Raw genomic sequence first — 12,593 nt, 5'->3', positions numbered from 1 at the left:
GTCCAAGATATGCTTTCCCCATCCATTTTTATTTGCCAAAATCCTTACTTGCAATAAAATTTACTAAATATTCTGGCTGTTTGTATTCTATTATTTATAAGCTGGTCCTTACCTGATATATCATACTTATCATCTTCTGTGTTATCATTTAACCTTTTGTAATTTATAACAATTCGAGCTTTCCCTCTTTTTATCTCTGCATGATTTCTTACCATAAATGCAGCACTTCGATGTGGACTATTACTGGGTCGAATTACTCCTAGATCTAATAGCTCTTTAATCTGTATTCTAAATTCCTCTATATCTGCTGGCGTATAATCTATTTGTGCTGATGTAATCCTATAATCTTTATCTTTTATATCTAAGCTAGCTAAAACTTTATTTTTTTCCCAGTATTTCATAGGTTGTTCTCTTAAAATTTCTGTTGTTTGAGCTAATCTTATTATTTCATCTAAATCGTTTTCTGTTCTTTTGTATACTGGTTGTTGCCTCAACTTTCCTATTTTTGCGAAAAATAATTCTAAATTAACAATTTGGTTAAATTCGTCTAAGCTCCAAGAGTCAATTTTTTCTTCTCATACTGAATCTTCTACCTCTAAATCTTCTAAATAACTGTTAACTATCTCCTCACTTGGTATATACTTTTGTCTAAAAGTTTTTCCTTCTATGTCGTAGCTAAATGAGCCAAACCTTGTATATACCATGTGTAACAACCTCGATCCATGATTAACGTTAATTCATGCTTAATTATGCCTAATAAGAAATTAAAGTGAAATTTTGCATCATACATTGTCTTATTTGTGTTTATATCTATTTAACGTAAAAAGATCTGTTCATATTTCCGTTTTGGTTTGCGAATTAAAGGCCTTATCAGCATCTGATTCAGAAATTGGCTTGATTTCTATGATAATTAGAATTTTTAGAATTTTATAGTAGGTTTAATTAAAATTCGATTGGGAACGAAATAATTAGAATAATTAATGCAATGAATTTATTAATCAAGCCTATATAAGGCTACCTCATTACCCCCTACACACTTTTGCACTTCCACTTCCTTTTGCTTGACCATCAAAAACATGTGAGAGTGGGAGAGAAGGAAATTGAGCTCAATTGTAGAGTGATTGTTAGAATTTGGAGGAGATTGAAGTGAATTCAAAGGAATTAAATTCCAACTTGAAGAATTTGAGCCTTAGGTAAGACTTTAACTCACATTTTGTAACGCTAGGCTCAGTTACATGTGAAATCAACAAGAAATGAAGTTGTTATGCATTATTCAAAGAGAATTGAGATTAGCTGATAGAATTGAACATGAGTCATGCATGCATGTGTATATCATGAGGTTTAAAAGTTGTTTTTACAAGAATTCCCACATGTATGTTTATATCTTGGTTTTGTTAAAAGAATTCAACTTGTTTTTGAGCTTAATGACTCACTTGATCATGTTTTGGGGAGTTGAAATTCATGACATTACATACAAGTTATGTTATTAAAGTTTCAAGCTTTGTTTAGTACAATTAGTTTAGCTTTTGGGCTTACTTTTGCAAAATAGTTTGTAATTTATCATGTACTATGAGTTTCTTAATGTTTTACTAAGTTTTAGCCCAAAAGAATGTGTTTTGAAGGTTTGGAAATTGAATTTTGAGCTTGGGAGCAAATTTAGAAATTCTAGAATTTTGCTCCTACACTCGAGTGACCACTCTGTGTCTTGCATCTCCGCTCGAGCAACCAAAGGTTGGCTCGAGCGTGAAATGCATGCCCCAGAAGTCTGAGTGTTTTGCAGACCGCTCGAGCGACAAAAGTTGCGCTCGAGTGAGGACTTGAGTCTCACGTTCAAGCGAGCGTCGAGCGGAAAAACTAAGCAACCAGTATTTTTGCAGACCACTCGAGTGAAGGAATGTACACTCGAGCGACCACTATATTTTTGCATGTCCGCTCGAGCAAAGAAAGCTATGCTCGAGCGAGACCCTTGTTTTCAGCAATTTTTGTTAAGTGTTTTCAAGTATATTTTAGCATCCTCATTGCATCCTAGGCACTCCTAGGCCATGATTAAGACTCAATAAGAGGTAAAGACTTAGAAACACACTAAGAATGAAACGAAAGAAGTTAAGTATCAACCAAGTGTGTGTTTCATTATATATATATGTTATGTTTGGTATAGGTCACGTGCTGTGAGCAGTTGATTCATTTGTTTACTGCCAAGTCTATCTGTGAATAATAACTCTGTAAAGTTATGTTGACTTTAATTATTTTCTAAAGATACGAAATGATCAGTTTTCTGAAATGCTGTGTTTTGTATGAATGAATGAATGTCTAATTTTCTTTGAAGCATAATTGTGGTATCCTTAGCAAAAGCCCTCACCCAGGGGATATAATGCTATGGCTTATGGTCATGAGGCCCTCGCCCGGGGGAGATAATACCGTGGCACAGGCTCTCGCCCAGGGGAAACAATACCGTGGCCCATGTATGTGATATGTTACCCGGTACTGGAGGTTCCTTTTTGGAACTTGATATGCTTGACCAAAGAGACATGTTTATGCTAATGGATGTACCACAAATGATTTGGATATGAATAAGACTATGACTATGTTTCTGTTATAAACCTGATTATGATTCTGATTTGCTTTGGGATTTAAAATCTGTTCCGGGCATCATTTATTAAAATCTTTACTCTGTTATTATTCACAAGGCTTCCACTCACTATTTATATTATGTATGTAGGTGACCAGGCACGTGACCAGACTCGAAGTTAAGGATCTAGTGTCTCTGTTTTGTCAGCCAGCCGTTGTGCCTCCCAGGAGGTTCCCTTTTGTGCGCAAGTCAAGTCTAAACGGCATAAGTTACGACCTAATGTAATAAGTAATACGATCAAGTCTTTTGATTTATGTGTTTATTGGGGTATTTCCCTTTTGGGTTATAACTGTATTAAATGTGACGAAGATTACTGCATTATGATGTTGCGTATATGCATATATATTATATAAGGTTTTAAATTTCTGTCTCATGTACGTCTGCACGGCTCTATGGACTATGTATTGTTGGCATAATTGCTTCTGCAGCCCCTAATTATAGGTTATTCTGTTAAGAGGCCTTTGGTAATCAAATAATTACTGACCGGTTATGACACTAAACTTATAGGGGCGGGTTTGGGTTGTGACACCATAACTTGATAGAAATTGAACCTTTAGCCAAAAAATTTCCCTCACCCCAATTTAAAAGATTTTATGATTTTGAGTTAGCCAGTACATATGCGCTCAAACAAATAAGAAACAGTTACATCATTAGCCAGACAGCTAAAGATTATCTGGACACATTGCGTAAGATGCAGTCATTTAGTCTTGCTACAAATGGAGTTCTAGTCAGCCAGATAACAGAAAGTTGTAGAACTAACCCTCAACCTAATACAGAATCACAAAATTCTTTTCAATTGGGCAGACATTGTGAAGGCCTTACCAAAAATTTCAAGAAAATCATGAATAAAGGCAAAAGAGTCAGTGAAGAGCTAGACCAGCTCCAAGACGAACAAAAACAATTGAAGGCAACCATTTGAACCCTGACTAGCCAACTTAAAATACTAGCTTCAGACAAATCTCCCACTCCCGTTCAAATCCAAGAAATCAGGTAACTCACCAGTAAGGAATTTGATCAATCGAGTGCTAAGATGTATTTTTTCAAGCGTTCTATCATTCAATCTTTTGTGAGAAAAGCCACGAAGTCGAAGATATTAAACCTTATATATACACCCTAGTCAAGGATAATAAAAATAATGAGCTAATTGTCATACAACAGTTTCTCTGAGCAGGCGTTCAATGCCCTGGTGTAACATATCAATGGACTTATCTCTACAATGATGAAGAACAACCATGTATAAAAGAAAGACAATGTAGAGAAAGGCCAGAATGTTTTGGAAGATCTCAATGTAATCTCGCCTTCAGCATCTGTCTTTGCCAGATAAATCTAGTAACTTTTGAGTCACTAGAGATAACAATTAAAGGAAAACTCGTAGTCTAACAACAGCACAATTTTTAGATTACGATTTTGTCTCTAGAATAATTTTTTCAAAACCAGATCAAACAGATAATTTTGGAAATAAACTTGCTCATTCAATACTTTGTATAATGGAAGAGCATCATCCATTTGTTGAAATATTAATTGATGGCAAGCAACTAAAATGGAAAGGAATAAGGTGTATTCTTGCCAAGCATAAAATGTACCTCAGAGGAACCTCAACATTTCCAGGATACCCAGGACTTTTCAATCGAAGGCCTTGACCATGCAAAAACTTTTCACTCAAAGATCAGCTTAATAAATGGAGGAAATTTGCTAATAATCCTCTATTAGCTTATAATGGAAACTACAGTCATCTCGTCTGTAAGGATAAAAACCAGAAGATCTACTATAACCTGGCCATTCCAGGTTTCCTCTTCAACAGAGAAACCTTTGTCAGTGAAATTCAGTATCCAGACTATCTGCATAGCGTCTCCCATGAGTCACCAATACTTCAAGATGATGAACAATGGGAAGATGAACCAGACAATGGGGTAGATTTTTATGATCAACTTTCAAAAATAGATCTTGATGACCTTTCAGATAGAATGTTTGGGTTAAAAAAAATGAAAATAAAAAAATTATTAATGAACACACACACACACCCAAAAAAAAAAAAAAAAAAAACAGAACAGAACACAAAACTGAGCATCTACAACATCCAACTTCACCATCAAGTGAGCATCCAAGTATCCACATCGGTAGACATCTACAATGAGCTTTACCAAGAAGATCTCAATGTTGATATTCAGCCAGAAAATGACAATAGCCAGTATAATTATTTGCTGCTGCCAGAGATAACGCCTCTCTTCACATCCAAAAACATGTATCAAAATTCATGCCAAAAAACGCCAACAACTACCGTAATTATTTGTGTCTGTCAGTAGTAAGGGTTCTCTTTCACTCACCACTTTAATAGAGTAGACGACCCCTACCTTGCTCCATTAAAGAAAAGCTGTGAAAATTCTTACACGCGTATTGTATCCATTTTTTTTATTATTCTGTAAACAAAGAATCAAGAGAGCGAGAATTGAACGATGTGCAATAGGGCCCAAAGTAGTACCTGGCATCCTTATCTTAACCCTTGACTAATTCTTTCAGCAGTCGGTCTCTAAAGTAGTTACCACTATAAATAGGGAACACTCTTCAGTTAGCAACACACGAAGAGCAACACACTGTCACGACCCAAACCTACCTCTATAGGTTTAGTGCCGTAACCGGCCAGTAATCAAAGATTACTAAAAGCCTAACTAAACAGATTAGATAAATGGGGCTAGCGGAAACTAATTATAAAATAAGATCAACCATCCAATGAGTTGTGACTTCATACATGAGACAAAATGAACAACTTTATACACATACATAGATTAACATATACATCAAGTCATAAGAATCTCCGGTCTTACCACATGTAAAGTAAAATGAAACTGAAGTGATGCGCAAAAGGGGTGAACATCGGCCACCTCAAAACTCTGACAAATGGGAACTTTCCAGTGAGGCACCGAGGGTAGCGTGACAAAAACCAAAGCAAGGTCAATGCCACTATGTCCTTTCTTGAACCGGATCACATACATAATATAACAAAATATGAGCTAGAACCCAGAGAATAATAGTTGAGTAAAGGGGTTCTGAATGATGATTATAATATAAAATAAGGTACATACTGAGCGAGTTCGTATTACATATAGAAAGCATAAAATAATACGTGGTACATCCAAAAGAAATAAATATAGGCGGTCTGGAAAACCGAACAGGCGGTCATGAAGACCGAAGGTCAGATATGATGGCCATCACTATGATAAACAAGAGTCCCATGAATTGGAACTAATAGAGATCTGTATAATTATCTGAAGTAGAATCATCACTATAAGAATCATCTCTATAACTAACAGAGATCTCTACTTTGTAAACGGAAGTAGAATCATCATTCATCACTATAAGAAACATATTAGAACAAAGAAAAATTTTAAAGTAGGAAAAAGGTACTTTAAATTAAACATATCTTTACAACAGTGTTACTCACAATTGGCTCCGTGGTGCAGGTGACTAGAACGTGGCATTTAATCTACACAGACAAATATAAGTGTAGTACACTTAATTGTCATACAATCAACTTATTAGTTCCATTACTCTGGAATTGATTGATCTAAATGCCTTTCACTTTATTTAATGCTCATGTAGTACAAATAGACGTTAATTACGGATGCAAAACACGCTAATGGAGGCCCGGGAGCGGGGTAAACGAAGCAGAAAAGTGAAACCGAGGCTGTCAAACAGCCGCACGTGCAGAGCTTCTTGGCCGCACGTACGGAACCCTCTCCACACGTGCGCCACCAGGTACTTTTTATGCAGAAAGCTCCCTAGCACCTACCCGCTGCACGTGCGCCAGTGCTTCCCACATGTGCAATTCTGGGTGTTCCATAACCAAATTTCTACTTTGTTTTTGGGGCTTCAAATTCCTCAAAATCAAACCCAAAGTCAATCAAATTAAAGGCCAAAAATTAACAAACATGGTGTACAAACAATTTCCATGTTCAACTCAAGAATAGAACTTTAAATTCAAGCTTGAGTTCTACAATCTCATCAACAGCTTCAAAAGTAAAGAAAAAAACAAAATTCTATGCAAAAGGAAATTTTGTTTTTTAATAAAATTTAACTTAAATTCATGCAAGGCCAAGTAAATGAGCTTGAATAATGCCATTCATGCAAGGATATGGAAGAATTCCTCCTATTAGGGTTATAACACAACTTATGTTACTCAACTCCTCACTCTCTCCCTCAATCCCATGAGTTCAAAATGAAAATTCACTCTCATACAAGAAATTAGGAAGAACTTTTACCTTAATGTGTTAATTTGATGAAGTTGTTTCAAATGCTCCTTTTCTCCTTTACCTTCCTCTCTTCTCTTATTGTTCTCTAGAACCCTCTCTCACACTCTCTCAGACTATATATCTCTCTTAATTGAGTTCAACCTATATATATATATATATATATAAAGATATATATGCATCTATATCTAATTTACTTAATTAGTTCAATTAAATTAGAATTACACCCATTAAATGTTAGCTGGACCCTTTCCTTATCTAGTTAAAGGTGAATTAGGCTCTAACCACCTAGTTCACTAGTTAATTCATAACCTTACGATTTAACGAATCAAATAGGTCTTTTTCATAAATGAGTATATCTGTTAACAAACATGATGCACATGACACATAAATAAGCATAAAATGCACAGATAAATACATAATTAAGATTTAGCATAAATGTAAAAGCTAAATGAGAGGCGGGTGTTACAGTGTCTCCCCCTTAGGACGTTTAGTCCTCCAAACTCAAGTACCTTCGTCAGTAAAGAGTGTAGGGTCTAATGGAAACAGGTCAGGGTATTTCGATTGCATATCCCCTTCTCTTTCCCAAGTTGCATATACGCCAATGTGGTTTTGCCAATCTACTTTTACTAACAGAATATCTTTATTTCTCAACTTCTTAATACGCCGGCTAACAATCCAGATAGGTCATTCTGTATACGTATAGTCATCACTCATAAGTATCTGAGTAGGTTCAATAACTTGTTGAGGGTCTAAGAGAGATACTCTTAACATGGAAATATGGAAAATGTTATGTATGCGCTCCATATCCAAAGGTAGGGCTACTCGGTATGCCACTGGACTCAGTTTCTCAATAATCTCATATGGTTCGATGTATCGAGGTGCTAACTTACCCTTAACTCCAAAAGGAGTGTGTCCCTTCATTGGCGTAACTTTGATAAAAACATGATCACCTACTTCATATTCTCTTTCCCATATACGCACGTCAGCATAACTTTTCTATCGGCTTTGCACTGTTTTGAATCGCTGCTGAATCAATTTTACTTTTTCTATAGTCTCTTGCACAAGTTCAGGTCCCAATAATGGTCTATCTCCAACCTCAACCCAACAGATTAGCGACCGACATTTCCTGCCATAAAGAGCCTCGTATGGTGCCAAGACTCGAGTGATAACTATTGTTGTATGCAAATTCAACTAATGGTAAATGTGTCTCCCAGTTTCCCTGAAAATCCAACACACACATACATAGCATGTCCTCTAGTGTTTGTATCGTCCTTTCTGATTGGCCATCTGTTTGCGAATGGTATGCACTGCTCAACTTCAGTTCCGTTCCCATTGCCTTTTGCAAACCTTGCCAAAATCTCGAAGTGAATTTCAGATCTCTATCACACATGATCGATACAGGCACTCCAAGAAATCTCACAATCTCATTCATATATAGGGTAGCCAATTTATCTACGTTATATGTTGTCTTGACGGGCAAGAAATGAGCTGATTTTGTCAATCGGTCAACAGCTACTCAAATAGAATCCATACCTTTACTGGAGTGAGGCAAGCCAACTACAAAATCCATTGTGATGTGTTTTCATTTCCATTTCAGTATTGGTAATGGCTGAAGTAATCCTGCGGGTCGTTGATGTTCCGCCTTAACTTGTTGGCATTGCAAGCACTTGGATAAAAATTCAGCAATTTCCCTTTTCATTCCCAGCTAACAAATATTCTTCTCTATGTCTTGATACATTTTCGTGTTTCTTAGATGGATAGAGAATTTGGAACTGTGGGTTTCTTGGAGGATCCGTTTCTTCAAATCACTATCATTTGGCATACATAACCATCCCTAAAATTTGAGTGTAGCGTTCTCAAAACTAAACCTTGGTCTAGGTTTAGATTCTCACTCATCCACTATTTTATTGAGGAACTCATCTTTCAATTGTTTCTCCTGGACCCTTTCAACTATTGTCAGCTCCTGCACCACTGTTTTCTGTCTGGTAAGTAAACAAGCTAAGTTTCCCATGGACTTCCGACCAAGGGCATTGGCCACTGTATTAGCTTTTCCAGGATGATACATAATTTGCAGATCATAATCCTTTATCAGTTCTAGCCATCTAGGTTGCCTCATGTTTAACTCTTTCTAGGTAAAGAAATATTTCAAACTTTTGTGATCCGTATACACCTCACATGTAGCTCCATACAAGTAGTGATGCCAAATTTTCAATGCAAAAATTGCTACAGCCAGTTCCAAATCGTGAGTCGGGTAACTTTTTTCATGCGGTCTCAACTGACAAGAAGCATAGGCAATTACCTTTCTGTTTTGCATCAACATGCATCCCAAGCCCTTATAAGAGGCATCACTATAAATGGTAAAGCCATCCGTCCAAGAAAGTAAAGTAAGGATTGGTGCCGTCACAAGTCTTGTCTTAAATCTTGAAAAGCCAGCTCTCGTGGTTCTGTCCATTCGAGCGATACTTCTTTTTGTGTCAATTGAGTGAGTGGCAAAGCAATCTTTGAGAAGTCTTTCACAAATCTGCGATAGTATCCAGCCAGGCCCAAGAAACTGCGAACTTCTGTCACATTCGTTGGTCTCGGCCAATTTACAACAACCTCTATCTTTTGTAGATCGACAGAGATACCCTCTTTCGGTATCACATGTCCCAGAAATGTCACACTATCCAGCCAAAATTCACATTTCAACAATTTAGCATACAATTTCTTCTCTCTCAACATTTGAAGAGCAAGTCTCAAGTGGTGTTCACGTTCCTCCTTGTTTTTAGAATAGATCAGGATATCATCAATAAAAACCACAATGAATTCATCAAAGAATGGTTTAAAAACTCTGTTCATTAAATCCATAAAAGCAGCAGGTGTGTTTGTAACTCCGACAGGCATAACAAGAAACTCATAGTGGCCATATCTGGTTCGAAAAGCAGTTTTCTCCACATCTTCAACTTTCATTTTTAGCTGATGACATCCGAATCGTAAATTAATTTTAGAAAACACATGTGCCCCTTGTAGTTGGTCAAACAAATCATCAATATGTGGCAACGAGTACTTATTCTTGATTGTCACCTTATTCAACTCCCGATAGTCAATACAGAGTCTAAAGGTTTCATCCTTCTTCTTAACAAATAACACCGGAGCACCCCACGGAGATGTACTAGGCCAGATAAATTTCTTAGTCAGCAATTCTTGTAACTAAGCTTTCAACTCTTTTAATTCGGTAGTCGACATCCGGTATGTGGTCTTAGAAATCGGTTGGGTACATGGTACTATCTCAATAGTGAACTCAATTTCTCTATCAATCAAATTCCCGGGCAAATCATCTGGAAACACATCTGGAAATTCTTTCACTATAGGAATACTACTTACATCTGGTTTAGCAGTGGTTGGCACTACTAACACAGAACATAAAAATCCTTTACAACTCTTATTAATCAATCTATTCGCTTTCATGGAAGAAATCAAATATAGGGGAGATATGACACTATCCCCATTAAATGTAAATTCAGGCCTTTCAGGTGAATGAAACACAACTTGTTTGGTTGAACAATCAATTGTAGCACAATATTTTGTCAACCAATCCACTCCCAGGATTATATCAAAATAAGCAATGTCTAAAGGTAACAAATCCACATACAAATTCATGTCTCCAATAATGATCTCACACGCAGGATACATAGATGCATAGATCATAGTTCCTCCTACCGGAGAGGTTACAACTAACACATAGTTCATTGGTTCCAAGGGTCTAAGTAATTTTAGAGCAAAAGCATAGGACACGAAAGAACGTGTAGACCCCGAATCCATTAACACGTATGCATTCTGAGAACAGATAGGAAGAATACCTGACACAACCTTCTTTGTAGTCTGCACATCACCCGGCACCAATGCAAAAGCCCCGTCCTTGCTTTAGAGTTTCTTTTCCCGTAGCTGTTTTTGAATTTACCCTTGGTGTTGACACTGATGTAGTTGAGTTAGCCCTACCCTAGCTTGTGCTTTGAGACACTAAAGGACAATCCTTAATCATATGGCCTGTTTTTCCACACCAAAAGCATGCACCAGAAATCCTGCGACAAACCCCCTTATGTCTTTTCCCACACTCTGGGCAGATGGGTGTTTCATTCCCCTGGCTTGAACTCGCAGATGATCCTATATTCTGTCTTTTGTTCGATGGAGTGTTGAAGTTATTCCAACCCTTCTTGATATTAGATCCCGGCCTCTTACCTTTCCATTCAATCACCGGTGCCTTTGCTTGTCTTAGTACGGCAACATTCGCCTCAACTATAATGGATCTATCCAAAACATTAACATATTTTTCTAATTTGAGTACATTAACTCGATCAAGAACTTCAATGCCCAAACCGCCTTCAAACTTTCTGGCTTTCTTATAATCAATGTCTACCATACGTGGCGCATAGCGCGCAAGCTCTGTGAATTTAGCTTCATATTCCGCTACCGACATAGTACCCTGCTTTAGCTACTCAAATTCTATCACTTTGCGGTCTCTCACACACTGTGGAAAATATTTTTCATAAAAAGCTTCCTTAAACTATGCCCAAGTCATGGCGGTTTGCTGATCTCAGACAAGCATCCACCACCTTCTCGCTTCCTCTTGCAAGGTAAAAGCTGCTAATGGAACCTTTTGCTCTTCAATACATGAGAATACTTCGAATAACTTTTCAATCTCCAAAATCCAGGCTTCAACTTTCAAAGGTTCATGGCCTCTCGAAAAGGTAGGCGGTTTCAGTTTGTTAAACTTCTGTGTCAGGGTAATAATGTCACCATTGTTAGGTGGCTCCACTAGAATTGGTGGCAAAGGTGGGGGTGGAAATGGTTGTCTCTGTTGTTGTCTTAACGCTTCTATCAATAATTCCACCATTCGCTCCAGCCGGTCCATTCTTGCATCAGAACACTCAAATGTCTCTGCGGGTCTGGTTTCTTCCATTGGTCTATAAGTAAACAGAGTGATAATAAACATAGGACACATAGAGTTCACACGTACATTGTTACCACATAGGCACATCAAGACAAACCACACACACTCACACATACAGAGAATATGCCCTAATTTCTTTTCTAGGACATCCTATAGCTCATTTGGACGTGTGTGTGTGCTGTACAACTCGTGCTTTGATACCACTCTGTCACGACCAAAACCTACCCCTATAGGTTTAGTGCCGTAACCGGCCAATAATCAAAGATTACCATAGGCCTAACTAAATAGATTAAATAAATGGGGCTAGCGGAAGCTAATTATAGAATAAGATCAACCGTCCAATGAGATGTGAATTCATACATGAGACAAAATGAACAACTTTATACATATACATAGATTAACATATACATCAAGTCATAAGAATCACTAGTCTTAACACATGTAAAGCAAAATGAAACTGAAGTGATGCACAAAAAGGGTGAACATCGGCCACCTCAAAACTCTAACATATAGGAACCTCACAGTGAAGCACTGAGGGTAGCTTGACAAAAACCAAAGCAAGGTCGATGCCACTATGTCCTTTCTTGAACCGGATCACCTACATAATATAACAAAATATAAGTTAGAGCCTAGTGAATAACAGCTGAGTAAAGGGGTTCTAAACGATGCTTATAATGTAAAATAAGGTACATACTGAGGGAGTTCGTATCACATACAGAAAGCATAAAGTAATACATGGTACATCCAAAAGCAATAAATACAGGTGGTCTGGAAGACCGAACAGGCA

At 37.3% G+C, this 12,593-nt stretch overlaps 1 protein-coding gene and 1 pseudogene across 1 annotated transcript; both read right to left on the bottom strand.

Annotated features, from left to right (window-relative positions):
• Window positions 1-9,276: 9,276 nt before the first annotated feature.
• Window positions 9,277-9,759, bottom strand: LOC145803733 (putative mitochondrial protein AtMg00860 pseudogene; annotated as a pseudogene).
• Window positions 9,760-10,065: 306 nt separating this feature from the next.
• On the bottom strand, window positions 10,066-11,332 carry LOC145803732 (uncharacterized). Its single transcript, XM_082897068.1, has 2 exons — window positions 10,949-11,332; window positions 10,066-10,692 (listed from the first exon to the last, which is right to left on the bottom strand). Exons 1-2 carry the CDS (start codon window positions 11,330-11,332, stop codon window positions 10,066-10,068), a joined length of 1,011 nt encoding a protein of 336 aa, XP_082753194.1.
• Between the last annotated feature and the right edge of the window lie 1,261 nt (window positions 11,333-12,593).

Source organism: Camellia sinensis, chromosome 12 (assembly GCF_055761805.1).
Source record: "Camellia sinensis isolate YWXY chromosome 12, ASM5576180v1, whole genome shotgun sequence".
NCBI classification, from domain to species: domain Eukaryota; kingdom Viridiplantae; phylum Streptophyta; class Magnoliopsida; order Ericales; family Theaceae; genus Camellia; species Camellia sinensis.
Note: the sequence above shows the minus strand (reverse complement) of the source record. Positions and strands in the feature narration are given on the sequence as shown.

Bases quoted from the DNA above. Each gene is read 5' to 3' on its own strand.
- LOC145803732 (XM_082897068.1), bottom strand. From the start codon at position 11,332: ATGTCGGTAGCGGAATATGAAGCTAAATTCACAGAGCTTGCGCGCTAT. The intron at 10,693-10,948 runs GTTTGTCGCAGG...ATCTGTTCTCAG, and splicing joins GTGGGAAAAGACATAAGGGG to AATGCATACGTGTTAATGGA.